We start from the raw sequence: 21,097 nt of genomic DNA, 5'->3' as shown, positions 1-21,097 counted from the left end.
CATCACTCACTAACTCAATGTTAACAACAGAAATGCAAGTGTATTTTTCTCATATCAAGATCACACAATCGTGTTACTGTAACCCGCTTCAACATTTGAAGTTGTTCTCAGCACAACTAATGTCACTTACAAACGCACCGAACTGTACACATGAGAATGCAAGCACAGCTTATCTGATGCAGGGATCTTGATGAAGAATAACACCTGCATCGTGCACATCCGAAGCAAGTATCTCTTTCACGAACCAAAATTGCAGTTGCCTGTTTTGAAGGTAAACAGGTCGAACAATTACAGCCACACCTTTAAGCTTTCAAACAAATTTGCAAACTTAACATAGCTCTCTCTGATGGTTTTCTTTATAAATAATCACAATTCCACATCAATTACCATGGACAACATGTTGTTTATTTACATGAAAAACAAAACAATTTGTAGAAGACTGATTGGAACCAGTATAGCATGTACAATAACATTGAGAGAGCATTCTGAGAACTCTGTCCGTCAGCCTTGCGGGATCTGGGAAGACGGTTTCGAATCCAAGATCCAAGGTAATGGCCATTTCAGTGAGATCATCATGCACACTCTCATTCTCATAGTCAATAGTCATAGTGTATTCGTGTCCTTTCACATTAATAACACCTTGATATAACGGAAATTATGTTCAACACAAGCTCACAGACTCACAAGCAACCTTTTCATCGCGCCTCGTTAATAGGAAGTATTCCCCTGTTCCTTTATTCCTCTGTCCCTTGAAGCTTCTATCAAGGCTACTGACTTTCTGCCAAAAATACACGCATAACAAGTGAAGCCTGCCTCAATGAATTCCTACTTTTAACAAGCAGAGTTTATTCTATAGAACAACTTAGTTACCACGATTTAAGAAGTCAACAATGTTTCAAAGATGGAAGCTAATTATGGGAAATAATTAGAGCAATCGCCTGACAACTTCAAAGAACATAAACCGGCTGAAGTCTGAGATGACGGATAATACTCATTACCTGCCGGTAACGTTTTGTCATCTTTTCTCAAAACGAGAAAGGAAAAATAATATTCGAGGACAAACCCCATTGTAACTAAAACTTCTTATATAAATTGGCTTACCACAGGGTGATTGGTCATCCTTAATCATAGACGTATTGCACTTTTTTAGATTTGCCATTGGAAAAAGAGGACTATTCTCATCATGTGATAGCATCACCTTCTGATACATCAAAGCCGAATTTCTTGGAATGCAATTATAATGTACCGTTTTTATGTCATGATTTGGTAGAGTAGGCAGATGAATTGTGATCCCCATCCATTAAAGCACTGTGAAAGAAATGCACGTCCTGACTACTCTTTAATTGTCTTGCAGAATAATAATACCTTGAAATACGCCATATTGCTCCATTCCTACTTGACGATGCCCTCTGACAGCAAGAAATGCAAAACGAATGCGTCAGCGGGAGCCAGCGAGTGAACCTAACGTAGTATTAATACTCTTTTAAACGGAAGTGTGCACCTGAGCAAGCCTATTAAAAGATGGTAAAATATGAGGGCCCCTTAAGCTGTACCGTTGACACACTTAATATATTTCGGAAGAACTGAAAGCACAAGAAAAACTGCCTTTGCATGTGTTTGTGATGGCAGGATACGCTCACCTTCTCGCGATCACCTGGTATCGCCTCTGTCTCATAGTGACTCAGAAGCCCCTGCCTACGGTATTATTGGAATGTTAGAGGGATCTCTTTTTAGAAGAGATGTCTTGTGATTATGCATTGTCGCTTGTATTTTCGTGAACATGTGAAACGTGTAAATTTAGAGAATACCTTACTTAATTGACGTGATATAAGGCTTTCCTAAATACAAGATCTTATTCTACAGTACTTGATTTTTGGTCACATGATCTATGGGGGCGGTGGGGTAGCCTAGTGGTTAAAGCGTTCGCTCGTCACGCCGAAGGCCCGGGTTCGATTCCCACATGGGTACAACTTGTGAAGCCCATTTGTGGTGTCCCCCGCCGTGATATTGCTGGAATATTGCTTAAAACGGCGTAAAATCATACTCAGACAGTCACATGATCTATGAGATTTCGAAAAGGGCACATCACATACAATATAGGAAAAAAGACAGTTTTACCGTTCTTTTTGAACTGTGAACGTTACCTTTTGTGTGTGTTTAAATTTAAAATTCAGTGCTTAATGAAACAACCCTGTAGTCCATTTTCAGATTTATGGACAATAGGATAGGTCGGCATGTGCGCTATCATGTTTTTCGTAACCATACTTCTTTCGTTGCGGAAACCGACGACAACGGGTCTTGAGTTCACAGACTAAATGTTTTTAAGGAGTATGTTTGCTAAATATTAAACAGCCAACACGTCTTACAGATTCTGGACCAAGCAAACCATTTTGGGCAAGAACTAGAATGCTCCCTGCGACGATTAAAAGAGTAACATCTGCTGAACCACCGGTTCTAAGTCCGTATACACGAGACGTGAATGTGGAAAGGGTTTTGTCGCTTCTATCTACTGATAACGTCACCTATTCTACCGTTGACGTTGTCTATCTGTAAAGTCATGTTAAATTCGACTATCAATCAGTTCTCTTCTCTGTTTTCATTCCTAAAAGGGTATCCATTACCATATCAGCAGCGAGTCGACCTGTTAATAATTACGATGGCAGGGGATGTGTCTAGACCTTAAATAAGATGCGACGTTTAAGCGTGTTTCTAAGTGAAATCCTAATAATCTTCAGAAACAAGAGCTGACGGGTATCGATTACTCAATTATTAGCATCTTGATAAATGGTTATTTATGGATTTCTCAATAACATCACCAGCCGTAATGAATAGAAACGTTAAAATTTGACACGTTGCTATATCGTGTACGTGTTAATATCAACGCCATATTTTGTAGTATTCATCTACTTATGTCGATGGTCTAACTCGTGGCATAGTCCGCGTTGTCTGGAGTAACATGTTCATTGAGTTCATCATTCTGCACTCGTAATAATGATGAGGCCATGCATGATAGTGCATTCAATTACGTTACAATTAAATCATTTATTTGTTCATGTTTATTCTCATGTTTTCATGATGTGAAGAGACAAATTAACAACGAAGAACTTTAATGAGAAATGACTAACAAGTTAAAAGACTCAAATATTTAATGTCTTGTTCTTTATGTTGTTCTTTTACGACATCTGACAAACCCTGGGGTTTCAAAGAACCTTACGTCCATTCAGAGTAGAGTGAATGAATTTGTGGGAGAGTGAGTGAGTGGGTTTAACACCGCTTTGATCAGTATTCCACGGCGTGTCAGCTGAATGATGTGTGAAAGACGCTCAAACACGGGTATGGTGCTAAAACATCTAACATCACCATTGTGACAAAGCTGGATTCAAACCAGCAACCACAGGCTCCTGATGTGTCCAAGGAACATAAATCTTCCCAGCAACAGGTTTTTCACAATTGCATTTCCCGTTTACCTTCAGCGTATGTGAGTGAGTTTAGTTGTACGCTGCTTTTAACAATAGTCCAGCAATATCACGGCGGGGGACACCAGAAATGAGCTTCACATATGGTACCCATCTGGGGAATCGGACTCGGTAACCAATAGGTTACCCCTTCAAGTTGTGTGCCTGTATAGACTGTACATTCACACAAGTCGGTCCCTATAATGTCTACAAGTTAGTGCCAGACATGTTACGACATTATCATGTCGGTTCGAATGCATTAACCTGTGATTGACGTTATATGGTGGCGTGAGTGGTGATAAAAAGTTACGTTTTGGACCCCAGGACGTCACTCGAAGGTGTTTTATGGGACCAATTGGTTGAGATAGGTGCAACCACGGCCATACAATGGCTGTATGTCCAGGTCAATGATAAAACGATCTTATAAGACGCGTGTGTCTAGACAAGAATTCTGTCCATTGTTTGACAGATGGCGCGATAAAAAGACTGTATGGTGGAAACTATCCATCCTAAAACAGTCATCAGGATACGTCGTCACCGTCATACAACTGTAATATTGATGACAGTGGGCGTTGTTTAACATCCACCCTTTCATTGTTGTAATTTTCAGATACAATGTAGTCCCGTTAGCCTGGAAAATGTCCGAACAATAACTGTAAGGAGCATCGACAAATATACCAAAGACATTTCTTCAGCAAGAAAGATACGAACATGTGTACATAAGGGCAGCTTCAAAAGGGAAATGAAACATATATACTCAAAGAAGTTAACATATACTCGTTGTATATTGCTTACGTATTGCCCAATATTGTTTAGGCGAACAGCTTCGAAATCTAACGTAATACAGGGTAAATTCAACTGGGAAAAATATTATGATTACAAAATAGTTTAAAACTATTCAACAATAAATGGACACCCAAAATGAATCTTGCAGAGAGGCAAACATGCATGATTAAGATCCTCGGGGATCGTATGGCATTCACTGGCCATAAATATTTATTCTTAACATAATACTTAAAGGGTATAAAAAGAAATTAGGCCAGTACACACAGGACGTATTTTACTTCATGCGATGGAATTTTATGACTGTGGCGCCATAAATCGTGATGGTAGCTCCATGGATGTGACGTTGAGACATGCAAGAGGTTATCGATAAAAGCCAAACCAATGGCGTGTTCGCGACCATGACATCAATTAAATGGGTGCTTAGACACAGGGACAATGTTCATTTCATGTTTATATCAGTCAAAGTAGCGTTTCAGCAATCACTTATAATATGCCTTTGCTATCCCTTGGGGCTGTCGTTAGGAGTCATGGATGTGCTGCGATTAGTTCTTATTGGGTCTCGCATGCGTGGTTGTCAAGTTATTTATTTATGAAGGCATGTATGAATAACAAATTTCCTACCTCTGCCAGAAATGATTTTAGTTGCGATCAGCATGTTGTGTATTTCAGATAAGAAAGCACTTTATGCATATGAAATCATTTTACGGTATAACATATATCAGATGGTTGAAACGTTCTTGGGGTAATTCAGATGCAAAGTAAACAATCTAAAGAGAATATATATAGGTATAGAATCCGCCATTATCGTTGTGTTGGAATGTTGGACATAACTTGCAGATTCGCAGCGGATACATAACACATCACTTAAAGAGCCAAGGTAGGGAGTCCACGCCGGGATGAGTGAGTGACCTGGGTCTATCTGCCTGTCAACCTAATGGCTATGGTGACGCGGGACACACATGTAGATACGTGTCTTTTGAGAAATCCTGGAACTTGTGTTTGGAGCTCACAAACACAGGTGTTACGACAGTCTCGATCAGCAGATGCTGGAACTTGTGTATGGCGCTCACAAACACGGGTGTTACGACAGTCACGATCAGCAGATCCTGGAACTTGTGTATGGAGCTCACAAACACAGGTGTTACGACAGTCTCGATCAGCAGATGCTGGAACTTGTGTATGGAGCTCACAAACACGGGTGTTACGACAGTCACGATCAGCAGATCCTGGAACTTGTGTATGGCGCTCACAAACACGGGTGTTACGACAGTCTCGATCAGCAGATGCTGGAACTTGTGTATGGCGCTCACAAACACGGGTGTTACGACCGTCACGATCAGCAGATCCTGGAACTTGTGTATGGAGCACACAAACACAGGTGTTACGACCGTCACGATCAGCAGATCCTCGAACTTGTGTATGGCGCTCTCAAACATCGGTATTACGACAATCACGATCAGCAGATCCTTGCATTATCAAACAACGCAACCCCAACAGCCGAACTGCGAGGATTTATCACATGTTTCAATCACATGCTCGGAAATCTCGGTTAGAATTGGTCTCCAACAAGCAGTGCGACAAAAGAGGCGAGTAACGGGATCGCTAACTTGCATCGCTCACTTGTTTGATGCTCTCATTTGCGTCAAGTGATACTTACAAAGTTAATCATTGGATTGTCAAGACCATTTCTTGACCGCCATCCAATAGCTGCAATATTGTGGCTTTAAACAATATGTCATGGTTGTGTACAAAATGATAGATTTCGTCTCAAGCATATCTTCCTTTCTCCAAACGCGAGAATAGAGAGGTCCTTAAAGCTAATAATCAACCCATATAATGTAAATATACGTATTTTTGATCAATGAAAAATTACTAAATATTATTTTTCAAGTCAAGGCAACCAAACGATTTACCATCGACATATGGGTGTACCAGATTCATCTACAAAGGTGTTTTTGTGGTAAAAGAGGACAATTATGTCTACAGATATCTTTGTGTTAATTGTTTCGCTTTTGTATTTGGTCCAATATGGAACATATTCCTGTGGGCAGTACAGCTCCTTAACACTGCTTGGATGTGGGGCGTTTACGGGACTAAGCAGCAACGACAGCTTATTCTAATATTTTGATGGTATTGCTGAACACTTCCCAAGCCTTTCAATAACAGGCCATTTCAATAACGCAATGGCGATGGATTTTCATCTTTCCTTTACAAGATAATCACTGGACGACAGTCAGAAATCTGCTGGCATAAGTGGTCATTGGCGTTTCAAGCTTCACAAGAGAAATATTTGTAGGCCCTTGAGATACGCATGCTGTTAGCAAAGCGTCGTGCAAATACCCTAATCATTTCTATCAAAGTGTCAAGGGATTGCTTGAGGGATGGCGATAATGGTAATGCCATCTCCGTCGAGAGGTAAATCATATTTAGGGATATATTAACATCAGTGGGTTTTCCATACAAGCGTCGTAGGAAACACGAGCACTAATGTATGTTCGTCAAGCTTTAGAAATGTACCATAAGGCACCTGGTAGTGAAATATATTTCAATTATTGAAGTTCACCGACTGTGATTCTGAGCAAATGGTCAAGGATTATGGACTACATCAGTATATGGCTTTAAGACACTGTTCAGATTTACATACTTGTGAGTGAATGACTACATTTGAAAGTCACATCGGCAATTCATCAGCCATATAGTGAACATGTTCATTTATATATGCATCATATGAAACCTATCGACAATGGACAGTTAATTGTAAGAGATGGGTAAATAAAGATAGCATTATACAATTAAAACAAGAGAACACTATATAACACGTGATGTCAAGTATTTGACTACCACGTGCTCAGTACACAATGACTCGTGCAGTGGACTCTGGGCGTTTATAGAGAACCTTTATCTGCGTATGAAGGAATATTGCTTCAGAAATGTATGGTTTATATACTCAACTTTAGACCTTGGTTTGTACATACACGTGGACGTCAACATGACAGTCGCAAGCAATAACACAACGTTATCATTACAAATTCATTCTACTCTTACAGACATGTTGTTTAAGTTAAATTAACTTTACAAATGATATCTGTTCTATATATTCATAAATAGATATAGTGTAATCTATCGTCGCAATCGTAAAAACAACCGTCAGTAAATACAACTTGTGAAATGTTGAAATTTGAACAGACATAATATAGGCTTTGCTCACAGTGTGCTTTAAATGACAAAGGTCTGATATAACGTTTGCTAAGTGAAACTGATGAACTGATCAATGCAGCTGCTCTTCATCATTTCAAAGAATGAAACCGGACACGTTTCTGCAGACAAAATTATGATCATTGCATCGTATAAGGAGCTACGCAGAAAAAAATCTAAAATACACATTGATAGCATTTGTCTGTGAACACGATCATGGGAGCGTTAAGGTCGCATTGTCGTCAAAGTAACAATATAAACGCCAATGGCAGAGTTACGTAAATGAGAATGGTGACACGGCACCAGGATTCGTTGTTGGTTCTTTCAGATCAACCTTCATGCTTAAGCCACATAAAACATCTAATTTATGAAGGTGTTATCCAAAGCTTGATCAATGAAAACAGAAACGGATAGGCTTTATTCACAGATTAACCTCACAATTGTTGCGTCATTGCTTTGGGGTTCAGCAATGAATTGGTGAACTAAAAATCCTTATACCACGAAAAGGAGATAACGATTGCATTGCAGTCAATTCAATATCAAACCTTTGTGCTATAACAAAACATGATAGCTGAAGAAATGCCATCACACGTGTTTCGAAACCAAGGTGGACACATTTAACATGCATCAAGTCCAGATTTTCTTGCTTTCACGTTACATCATGTTTACATAAGTCTGAGAGTACAAACTTTGTCTGGTATACATAAGTCTGAGAGTATGATCTTTGTCTCAAACTACCCCTTTAAGTATCTGGACATAACGTATTGTCATCCATAGGATATTGTGGATCCATCGGTACAAGGAAATTCTATCCAGGAAACTTTGTCCTTACGATCACCGATTGAAAGAAACAATATATAATAGTATGCATCATGTGCAAAACACAGAAATGTCTTAATAATGGTTTATTACAGTAAACGCGAGCCGTTGGTATAAATATGTCTTAAAAGTATAAGCCTATATTTCTTGTTGGTGTAACATTAATGATAAATAAGTCACATTATGGCATTGTCCTGTATTATGACACTGTAGTGTGCCCTGACATATTTCCAATATGAGACCAGCATGTTTGGAATGTTATGACAGTCATAAAACTGATCAAAGTCGACATTCAGAGAAAATGGTAATGCCAACCACATTGTGTCGAGCTTTTCAGTTTCTTTTCTGTTTTCGTTTCACTTTGGTGTCTGTGAAACACATAACACAACGTAACATTACAATTGTATCACCTTTGTTGAAAAACGAGAAAATAGCTTGTCTGGTAGAATAGCTACTTCAAATATCGTTGAATCCACAAAGAAACAGATGCAAGCCCACATAAGGCATCTAGCATTTCATATTCTAGCACCTGGGAATTCCTTTTGTAACCAACATATCATTCGTACACGCTTTTTATGAGATTTGCTTCATGACTACCAGAATGTTTTCTTGTAGTAAACTGTTAGATCAAATGTCTTTTCCAGGTTTTTTCGAACAATTCTGTTCTTAAATGATCAGTCACACAAGAACTGCGGAGAAGTCGGCACCATTGTCCTGTTGAAATGTTCTAGACCATCGGTCTTCGTTATTCAGGAATGTCACTGTTGCCAAAGGTTACAAGGTCGATATTTTGTTACTTGTGAGAAGCATTGTGTCTAAGCTGGATATGTTTGTCTAGAATTAAAAGCCCCACCTCACTGGCGACATAACTCGTACCGGGAGACAAGGCTCAGTCCATTGAAGGTCGTGGTAAATTTGATTCATGTCCCACATATAACATTCCCCAGGCCACATGTTCAAATTTTATTACGCATACCAATTTAGCAGTTAATGGTTACCCTAATTACACCGAGTCAGTGTCTAAGTTTCGCACACGGAACTGATCACTGTGTCCAGCCGGGCGCAGACGCTGAACATCTGGAGGTGATGCATTGTCGTCTAATGTTATTTTCCTATCAGTAGTTGATGTACTTAGCCCAATCGTGGTCTCAAGAATAGCGCGGTTGCACCTGTAATGTACAAAAATATTTGGTGGGGATATTAGAAAATGATGACAGCGTTACACGTGCTATCAGGTCGACGGAAACGTGAAACAGTCAACTCACATCACCGTATCACATCTTCCTCCTGCATCTCGTTAATGGGAATGCTTCATGGTACAGTCAGGTTAAAGTGTACCAACTGTACAGGTGGACAAGTTTCTAATTCAAGTTGAAACTTGAGTGAATATTAAGTCAAATTCGGGCTGATAAAATCTTATCTTGACCCACTTGTTCAACGACATCTTTATCTTTATGTCTTGTACCTTGCATCTGAGTTGAGATCATAAGCGATCAAAAAATGCCCTTTCAAATGTAGCATAAATCGTTCGACCGGACGCACCAGTGATATACAGCCTAAGTGCGCTGAAAACGTCATACGGCGTCGAGACGTAATTTTTACATGCGTTTTATCGGTTTATACGTAGAAGGAACTCTCTTAAAAAATCGTATCTTGGGATTTTTTTCATTAATCTGAGGTCTTGTTGGGTCTCGTTTTTTATAAGGAAAAAACATCTGCTTATCAAAGAGCCTAACTGAGGCATAAGTCAATTTGAAAACATGCCTGAGGCCGATTGCGTGATTAACGAACTCACATGCACTTTAACCATTTAACTGTCAATTTCGAAATTAGATGACGTTCCTCTCGTAACATAGATGTAACTTATTGTCACGTTACATTATACGTATATAGTAGGCATACATTTGAGTGACGTCATGGGTATGTTGTTTTTATAAATCTGTTCCGTTTGTCATATCTGTTACACGTTACAGTATAACGGGTTAAGATACCACTATTCGCGTTTTGCATTACAAAGCCGTAGTTCTCTCGTTAAAATGTTTCTTTCCATGTCCTTAAATTTAATAAAGATTGCTTAATGGTGTCATTTAAAACCTTATCTTTGAGTTATAACCAACCATGTATGTTCCAGTACAACATGTTATAGCACATACTCCTTCAAAACAGTTGTCATTTCACATGCTAAACAACTCACTCTTCATTGTGGGGAGAGCCTCTGTTCTGGGACCATAGAGAATTAATTAAAGACGGCGTCCAAGTCAAGTCTAGATTGATAGAGTGAGTCTAGATTTCCACAGCACTATGGCAATAAAGGACGTGATAAAGTATACAGGTGTCGCTGAATCAAAATTTAGCTTCAATTAATGATAAGTTACAAAAGGGCTGGTTTATCTTTTTTCTTTACTCCAATTGTGGATAGTTACTGTTTTAGTGTATAAATGTACATATTCTTAAATTAGATCACTTTATTTCTGGATTAATAATCGTCTGTTATTCCCTCACTGGACGTATTTAGATGTTATCGTAATAATTACGACAAACTATCATTATGGCATCAAATCACTCACAGTTATTGCATTAACGAATATCATGCTGAGATATTAATTGTCGTATATTAGGGCATAATTGCATGGAGCATATTAAATATCGACACAAATGCTTCATGGTTATGTTAATATCATACATCAACTATCTGGTCAATACTACGTGCACATTTCAGGTTATTTATGTGTCACTGGGTAAAGTAATATTACCGGGTGTCTGAAACTAAAACTGATTCAGTTAGGTTTCCCTGCTTAATCTCAACTAATAAACTAACGTTGTCAGCGTGTATACAAATATTGATATAAATCTAAAGGTTTTGAACAAAGTCGTAATTCGTTATTGACCGCAGTCGTGGAGATTTTCATGTCTCCGTATTCATTAACACATGGCGCATGCTTCGTGTTTAGTGGCGTATATACACTGATATCTACTAACGAAACTGCATTGTATCGGACGCCTTGTATTCACATGTTGTATACCCACAAACAAACCATTCTATTGTGTGAAGAGGAATTAAAATGCATCTTACTTCGTGCGTTATTGGATGCATCCACCAATATGTCTCTGTAATTAACCGGGTTGGTTTGGTCAAAGTCCTTATGCCAAGGCTCTCCTCCATGTACGTATTTCCATGCAAGAAATATTGCCTCCATGGTGAAAAAACAATTAGATTTCCCCATGTTTGGGTCGTTTTTGAAGTTGTGATAAAGCAGGCCGACATTCTTCCACCCAAACGTTGTGCAGAGGTCCAGGAAAAATTCTCCTGCTTTTGCGTATGACCCCATCATGCGGGTCAGCAGTTTATATTTGGATTTGTCCTGGAAGGCGCTGACCAGCGCACCTGCGGATATAACAGGAATCCCCCACTTGAAGGTGAACCTAGCGATAGGGGCAACTGAGTAATCACAGCTCGGCCCAAAGAAAACATGGGCACTCTTTTCCACGTACATGTCTATCGCCGCTAAAGGCCCGTTCGTCTCCGAGCAATTTGAATCCTTGAACACAATAGAAATGTTATGGCTCTTTAACAAGTTGGCATCCTTTTGAACTGTTTCCACAGCGTACTCTATGGCCGGTCTTGTCTTCGGGATCATCCAAGGAAACCTCCCAGTAAATGGGAGGATGACGCCGATTTTCACATCTATACACAAGACTGACATCCCGAAGAAAAGTGACATACCTACAAGATATATCATCATGTTGGGTCGCTCAAGCGAAACATGCCTGGGAGACATTGCGATGGTATCGGACCTGTTCACAACAAATGTGATAAATCCACTCGGGTGACTTACAGACGTGATTTGAAGGACGCCAGCATTGTAAATTAAACCTGTGATCACTGAGAGAAAGTTGACTTGACACACTTAGACAATTTCCTTTGTCGAATGTACGTAGCCTTGATGTAAATCCTGTATGAATTCTGGTGTTACATCCATACAAACGAGATCCATCGTTAGTGAAATAACTTGTGCTATTCCTCGGCAGATGATATGTATCAATAGTACTAGCAGACGACAAGAGAAACTCGCGCGCTGTTAATCCCACGTGCAGCCCTGGTTGACCAATCAACGCAACGATAACAACAGCTCCTCGGTAAATGATAGACAAGGAAAGCCAATGGAAAGTCTACAGTTCAACCAGCAGCCGTTTAGAGCAGGAGGCGAGATTGTACGACTACAGCGACCGCACAGCATGAATTCATATTAGAGCTAAATGTTTGTGTACACAGAGAGTGAGAGGGCAGTCAACGGAGGATTACGCGTGATAAACCTGACGTTATTCGCCGGTTTTAATTTCAGTTTCAAAGACCGCGCATCTGTAAATCTATATGCCTGCATCCTTTACTTGGTGTGCTTAAAATCAGGTAGTCGTCGTCAGAAATAACAGTCTCTTTGTACGCCCACTCAGAACCGTATAAAAACGTTAAAAAGTAATTAAAGTGCGAAATTTCAAAAGCGTAAATGTCGAACAGTCAACAGGTAGATGCTTGTGTCAAATGTATCCAGCCTTTCGCTTCATACAAGTTTAAATTACTTTTTTATCTCTCTAATCACGTCTTGGGCATAATGGTTGAGCTCACGCGTGCTGTACATTCCTATCTTATAAAATGGAGTGAGTACACGTGGAATGTATATCTCTAATTAAGTAGGGATTAAAGTAACCACGAGAACAGAGGTACATGTATGAATGTATGAAATGAACCAGATTTCCGTATCTCAACCCTCAACCATGGGATCAATATCTACCGTGAACCAGGTGTGAAGTCGTTCGGTGGTTGAAGTTTGAAATGTCGCTGGGCAAATTTTCAATGTCAAATAAATCGATCTCCTTGTGATTGATTTCTTGGTAAACATAGGATATATACTGCCCTCCAACGTACACTCGAGAGGGTGTTGGATCTAAATATATTGGTACATTGTGTGTAGGGATTAACGTGCTGGGTCAAAGCTTGGATTTTTCCAACACCAGGTTGACAAACAAAATCGATAAGTAATATGTACCGACTGTTTCAGGATTGTATAAGTGGTTTGCGTTAACATACAACGCCTCCACGTGCTTTATATACCGCGTTCATTGTTGTCTATCACCTGCGTGAAATATTTTCTTTATAAAATATGTTGTTATTAAAAACAGAAGGATAGCTTTTAACGACATTTCTATGTACGCGTGATAAACAATGTAAAACCGTTTTGGTGCCACAAACAAGGTTTGCGCTGTAAGTGTTTTTGATAGTATCATTAAATATCACTTAAAGATAGAGCACTTATAGTTTGGTACGTGGTAAGTTTTCAGTGTTAATGTGGCTTATCGTGTGAAATACTGGATATGATAGCTTGAAATATATAAATGGGGATAGTCTGCATAAGATATACATACATACATACATACATACATACATACATACATACATACATACATACATACATACATACATACATACATACATACATACATACATACATACATACATACATACATACATACATACATACATACATACATACATACACACACACATACATACAGACATGCATACATACATACATACACACAATACGCACATACATACACGCATACACGCATACATACATACATACATACATACATACATACATACACACAATACACACATACATACACGCACACATACATACATACATACATACATACATACATACATACACACATGAATGCATACATACATACATACATACATACATACATACATACATACATACATGCATACATACAATCAAGGCATATCCTAGGTGCTGTCTATATTTACAGCTATCAAACTGTGCTTGTAAATGAGGTTTATGATAAATGACTAGCTAGCAACAATTACCCGTACGGAATGAGATTTGATAAAGTTTCAAGAAGCAGCATGGCGCTCATGAACAACGATGGGGTATGGGTGGCTCAGGCGTCGAAGGCGCCGCAGTTAGCTGTACAGCTTTGATCTTTGTTGGCGTAACAAAAACATGATCCTGTGTCAAACCCTCGTGTTTCATATTGCTAGATTTTTAATCACCAAAGTCTGATCCCCAAAATAGTACACGTCCACGACCTGCATTTCTCATACATCAAACTACGGCAGCTCATGCCAGTCGAGAGTAACGAGATCAGGTGGTCAGGACCGCTGCCTTGGTTGATGCTTGTCATCGCATCCCAGTTGTATAGATCGATACTCCAGTCACTGGAGTGTCCAGTTCGATCACTTACAAACAGGGCGTACTGTTGCAAACCTGGAATATTGCTACGACTTTAAACAATACTCCAGCAAAACCCACACCAGATATAACTGCAACACTCCTCAGAGAGGCTGGAATCACACGTACTCAATATGTGTTTTAAAATGTAAGAAGTAGGCTTCTGACATGAAATAATACAATACAATTCGGTGACTGCTGCTTTTAATAACGTCCTCAATGTAACAGAAAAATACTAACATATTCAAAGGATCAAGGACGTTTGTTAATCACCTCCCGATAAGTTATCAAATTTCATAAATTTAATCACGTTTATTACCTAGGGCATCACTATCAATCGTACTTATCATATATTCTGATTACAACGAAAATACAACCAAGCGGCATATGGAATTAGAGGTCAGTGACTATCGACAAAGTAATACCATTCATCAACCAAGACATGTCTAGTAACAGACATCTTTCTGTACAAATGGTCAGAGGTCGACCGACATAATAAAATAAGAATCACCACTATATCACACATGTCATCTTTCGGACTTTTAACCAGCATTACGCTCTCTTATTGGAAAATCTATTAGTCATATCCACACTGCCAAAGGGGCAATGCCATTATTAGAGATTTTATGAAGAATTATTTCTGCCCTCTAACAGATGGCATTTTTGCAGACGAAGGACGATGATATTGTATTCCTGATGATATTTGATGAGGGTATTTTTGTAATTTAATTATCTCAACCATTATTGGTGACACACGAGTATCGCCTATGCAGAGGCATTGCAGTCCTCTTTCTATGAGTGATTAAGTATGAATTTAGGCCGTCTTACCAATATTCCAGCAATGGCACAAGCGGACAGGAAGTCATGTTATCCCCAATTGTAAGATGGCATTATAGTTGAAGTTTATTGAAATTGAAATTTAGCAAAACAGGTTTGAAGAGCTGAATGACCAGGAGGATATTTTGCAAAGTATATCATCGGATGTTCTTTATCCCATTGCATACATGATGTGATGGATGGTAACGTTGTCCATTTTGTGTCTCAAGGAACAAAACTGATCTCTGACACGTGAACAGAACCTTCATGATAAACGTGGTTCGATAGTACACCAGTACGACCAGCCCGGCTGCCAGCTTTCTTCAAATATTCACACTTTCTATTCACACTTTGCTAAGGATCAAATCATTGATTCAACAGAAAACTACGATGTGGGCTCTAATTTGGTTTAAATATCTAAGCTTATTGTAAGCATGGATTCTAGGTTTCGGTATGTCACTGCATCTTGGGGATCCCATACCTGCTATTGACATGATTTGCAAAATGGTTGAGTGGTGCCATGAAAACCATTTTTTATGGTTACTCATGGATCAAGTGCATAAGGTTAGATTAAAGTGGTTGTTTGCCTAACGAAGGGTTACCATGTTATTATTGATCCAGTTTGAAATTGATACCATTTCCAAATTATAAACCTATGTTTAAGTAAATAAAGCTAGGAATTTTTGTGATCCTTAGCAAAGTGTGAGTACTATTTTGTGTATGTCCTGGCACACATTACAATCTTGAAATGAAAGTAAGGGAACCCGTTGCAAGTGGTTGTGACACAAAACTCATTATTCATTCATCCTAATTCATTTGTACTTTTGTCATTCTCGCACAAACATAACCTAGTTGTGAAAACCTTTCTTTTTCCGCAAACAAATTATCTCTATAGAAGTGACAATTCATATTAAACACCACGGGTTTTGATGTTGAACGTTTTTGACAAACACCTATAAGCAGATTTATTTACATGTACATGGTGTCAGAGGAACAATACCTGACTACAGCAGTTCAGCAATATGAACTATTCATGATAAAAGTGTTTGCAAATTGGCGCTACATGTATAAAGACCCGATAAATTGCAAATGAACTCCGTAAGAGCCGTTATGGGCGGTTGAATGCACAAACAAAATGGAATAATCATTCTTGGGACAATAATATAAACCATCAATAAAGAATATTTATTTAAGAAATATACGACGACACATTCTCTGCCCAAGACAAAGACCAAAAAGAACAGAACGATGAACAAATAGCATTAGAATGGTTAATGTTTCATGATTCAAATATGACCACATACAACACAAAATGAGGTGGCAGTTAGAATGTTTAGACAGTAGTGGACAATTGACTAGCAGTAATGCAAATTGGTACAAGCAAAGTTCGTCAATGTGTTCTCGAATGGCGAGCCCTCAGACACAGTAGTACGATGCTACCCTAATCTCGTGACATCAAGTCATGCCGACCACTTAGGGCAAGGATTAACGTAAAAAGTAAACGAACGTCAACTGGGTTTAACCTTCCATCGTCTGGAATTAAAAGGATTCTGTGGATACTGTCAGAGCGATGGTGCGGTAGCCGTAGGTCCTTAATTTAGGAAACAGAGGATCCTTAACCATTTGCAAAAGAGCGAATCTGTTGAAGTGATTCAAGAAAACCGCTTCATTCATTGCTATCAACACGTACAAACGGGCGTCGCAGTTTGAAATGAAATTAAGGTCTTTTATCCTGTGAGCTGTATAATATACTGATAGGGTCGTAGTCGAGAATTATCTGTGATCATCATACTCAGGAGTCTGTTTCTTAGATCCTTCGTACTTAGGAACCCATTTCTTCAAAGAAAAATGCAGATTAATCGGACAGATTTTTCATTTGATTTACTTGGGTTTGTATACATTAGCAAATGTATCGGAATAACATATAGACACAGCGTGCACTCAGGTATAAATGTGCAGCATTATAGAGATGGTGCCATTACGTGCATCATGCACATAAAGAAGCACATTCTCTGACGTATTCCACTTTAAAGCCAGAAAGTTTGATTACAAAACACAGCATGGCAAGTTAATATGGGACGTGGGTCGCGGATGTTTACTGTTTTGGCAGGAGCAAGCGTACGATACTCAGAAACGGAACATCATGACAGTGCAAATACGGGATTCAAACTCTACTCAGACCCGGGTAGAGTTAAATGGCACAAATCGTAAGAGTTAAGCTTCAGTTTTGACTTCAGATTGTTTAACCAGGATGCCAATTTCAAAACATGGAATCAGCTTACATGTCACAAAATAAAAACGGAAGAGGTTTTCCAATATTCATAAGAAATCTCTACTAAAAGCAGACTCGGTTGTACAAATCACGACTGTGTACCATGTGCTGGAAGTACCATCAAATAGTAGATGATATCGGGTGTTCTTGAAATGGTGAGACTCTCTTGCTTCGAAGGCCGCACCAGTCACAAATACACGCACAGGCACGCCAGTTGCTCTTGGTAACGTATGATGTAAATGTCACATGTCCTCCACATGTCAACCATGGAACCTTTTGAAATAGTAACTGCATGCAACCTAGACCAAACAACTTCTGAGCGATGGCTGCATCTCACACGTTCATATATGTGTAGAAGGGACATACTGGATTGTACCTCGACGCTTGTGAAATGTAGACACCAAGGGATGGATCAACCGGAATATCTGCTCGACGTAACGTGAGAGCTATTTGAAAGTTCAAGCACAGGCAAACTGTAGCGCAAACAGGGTAGCGCAAGAATGAGAAAATGACCAGTCTTCGTATGTGCGATCGAAGCGAAGACTGGTCATTTTCTCTTTCTTGCGCAACCCTGTTTGCGCTACAGTTTGCCTGTGGTTCAAGTCATCCGTCTATGTCGCTCTGAATCGTTATGCTAATATCAAAGTATTAAACAGATTAGGCCTACGATATCAGTAGGGCCTCGCAATATAACCGGTTTACCGATATTAACCGGTTCAGACATAAAAAGATACGTATTGCGATACGCTGATCGAAAACTGGCATTTTGACATGCATTCGGAAAACTTCGTAACACTCGGAAATCTTGATAATTGTGGCAACTGTGGTAATGGTGGTAGGAATCATCGTGGTGAAAATTACATTTAACTGGATTGTTAAGTTCGGTTTGAAGTTGTGTTCTTAATTTTTGTTCAAGTGTTTCGAAAGATTTTGGATCTGAATGGTTTAAATATTTACTCATTAATGACCAGTGCGGTCTGATATGTCAAGTTGCTGTGTCTAAAATCTCAGGGCTTTTTTGAGAGTGGAGAAACTAGTTCAAACTAGTAACCACTCTGTTCATGTTAAATTGTTCCTTTCCTTGTTTCATGTGTGCCAAATATTATTTACATTTTTATTTTGTCATGATTAAAAGTTTTTATTAAAGCTTAATCATGCATAGTGATTTTGTTGCGTTTTTGATTTATAAATCAAGCATTAACTCGATTAAAAGTAGTTTGTTTGTTTACAGAATTTCTTGCAATATATTGCAATACATATAGCAATATATGCTTTCGCATCGCAATATATATCAATATAAAAATTCTCTGCAATACCTATCCCTAGAGATCATCGATATTCCCGAATATACCATTAAACTTCTCCGAAAATGCCTCGTGCCTATTGGAATGTGTACTTGCCTAAATGACTAAATTCCGCACTTACTTCCAGTTTTGCATAGACTTCATCAGTGCAAAAGTCCAGGATTTAACATTTTGCTTTCTAAGTTGACTTCAGGTGGCATTTGCATTCATGTTTGACAGGTTGGCCTGAAAACTGTCCTTTAATATGGATAATACATTGTAATCCCTAAATACTCTTCTTATGGGTTTAATGTCTCATAAGAACATCAACAAAAGATATGAAACATGAAATGTGATATCTGACATTAACACATGCCAAAGGTGTATATCCAAGGGCTTGTCGCAGAGGATTGAATCTCCATGCCTGTCAACAGAACTGGCTGTGTACCGCACTGCTCTCCAACATTGTGTAGTCTCTAGGATTGTCGTCTCCAATCTTTCCTAGTTTAAAAGCTTTGGTAAACCCTACCGAGTCCGAGGGTCCAGAACGAGAAGCAAAAAGCAACTTTCAAAGCACGGTCAATTTTATTATTAGCTTTGATTCGGAATGTATACGTGTATCGACCGAGATGACAGCGGGTTGTGTCCTCCGTGTATTCTCCATGCTTGTTCTTTCACCAGTCTGGGTCGTGACATCACACGCCATTTCTATCTGTTGTTTTCTACAACCGATGGTGGTATGTTGCAGAGCAAGTCATTGTAAAACAGTGTTGTACTTGTACGTCATTGGTTCTGTTAAGATTCAGTAGAGGGAAGTCATGTGCTAGTTAGAAGCTTCGAGAACAGTTTGAATAGTTGAACGTGAAACAAAACCTTCTGGAAGGTATTTTAACTATGGAAGTGGGCTATGCATGTTTCATCTCAAATTGCATCAAAGACAGTAGTGTGTAAACATCATTTGTGACCTTGGAATTGGATTCCCACTCTAGGTCTATTTTGGACCTCGTTACCGCTACGTGTATAGTATCCTCGCTGTCTTAATTGTTATAATCCCTTTTTTTAAAAATGAGTATATTTTCATTGTATTTGTATTATCATTCAATTTGCACTGTCACTCTATTTTGAACAACCCATATAATTCTTTTTGTTGTTATCTTACAGATTTGAATTCTAAGTATAGAATACAATTGTTAATTGTTAATGTGAGTTTTCCTATGGTTTCACATCGAATTATTGTAAATACGGATTTCTGATTCACTTATTGTTTCAATTTTTTTCCAGTATTATCCTTTGTTTTACGGCATTACACCCGTTTTACTACATTTCCAACTTGTGATCCATACTTCAGATCCATACTTAAGATCCATACTTCAGATCCATACTTCAGATCCATGTTTCGGACATATACTTGAACGCCAGTTTCCACAATCGGCTGAATGGAGGTTAGCCGATGACGGATGGAAGTATAGATCAAGCCACACTTTTACCCCACAAATTGTTTGGAAAAGAGGGGAACCAGAAGGGGGAAACATCATTTAGAAATTAAAAAAACAAACAAAATACATTATCAATGTGTTTCAACCCAGATGTGATACATTGTGACAGTCACCAGCGAGGTACCTTTAAGATCGTTTCGAAATATTGCGTTCGGAATGGAAAACGTAACGGTTATTGCAACGAAATGAATACGCCAAGGTTTGGTGCATTTGCACTTAAAGCCAATATATCAACATGCGGTTTACTAATGAAATCTAAACCTGACAATTATGTTGTGTATGTCAATACGTGCCTGGAGAATTAGAAGTATATACTAGACTAATATAATACCAGGGCGCTACTAAAATATACCCTCAATGTCATTTATCCTTATGAATGAGAATTCGTCACTGGTTCATACGCAATACTCCATATACCCTTCTAACCTCGCCTTTGATATAAGTCTCTGACAAATCGGGTGGCTGAAAAACATTAATTGTTTTTTTTTCCAATGTGGATGAATGTGTGAGCTGTTTCAATTCAAGGCAATCGAACGTAAAACAATTATTTCTCCCGGCGCCCAGGAGCTATGATACTGGCGAGTGTGACACCCAATTGAACGCTGGCGATATATAAATGTTCCTCGACAAGTAGCCTGTTTCACGACTCGCCAATAACTATCACATAAAGTGTTGTGAATTGCAAGCAGCTGTGTGGTGTTGAACAAGGTGTCAAGCCTTC

At 38.9% G+C, this 21,097-nt stretch overlaps 1 protein-coding gene across 6 annotated transcripts in view; it reads right to left on the bottom strand.

Annotated features, from left to right (window-relative positions):
- The window catches only part of LOC124254735 (atrial natriuretic peptide receptor 1-like), a 733,848-nt gene that overhangs the window by 91,239 nt on the left and 621,512 nt on the right, over window positions 1–21,097 (bottom strand). Inside the window, exon 1 of one of the 6 annotated variants that reach the window (XM_046688577.1) lies at window positions 11,329–12,281. The exons of the other annotated variants lie outside the window; for them this stretch is intronic. Coding sequence (XP_046544533.1) covers window positions 11,329–12,034 — 706 coding nt within the window. The 5' untranslated portion in view covers window positions 12,035–12,281. Of the gene's footprint in view, window positions 1–11,328; window positions 12,282–21,097 lie in introns of those variants that run through there. 6 annotated transcript variants of the gene reach the window in all.

Source organism: Haliotis rubra, unplaced genomic scaffold (assembly GCF_003918875.1).
Source record: "Haliotis rubra isolate DU_JTF1 unplaced genomic scaffold, ASM391887v1 Scf58, whole genome shotgun sequence".
Classification (NCBI taxonomy): Eukaryota; Metazoa; Mollusca; class Gastropoda; order Lepetellida; family Haliotidae; genus Haliotis; species Haliotis rubra.
Note: the sequence above shows the minus strand (reverse complement) of the source record. Positions and strands in the feature narration are given on the sequence as shown.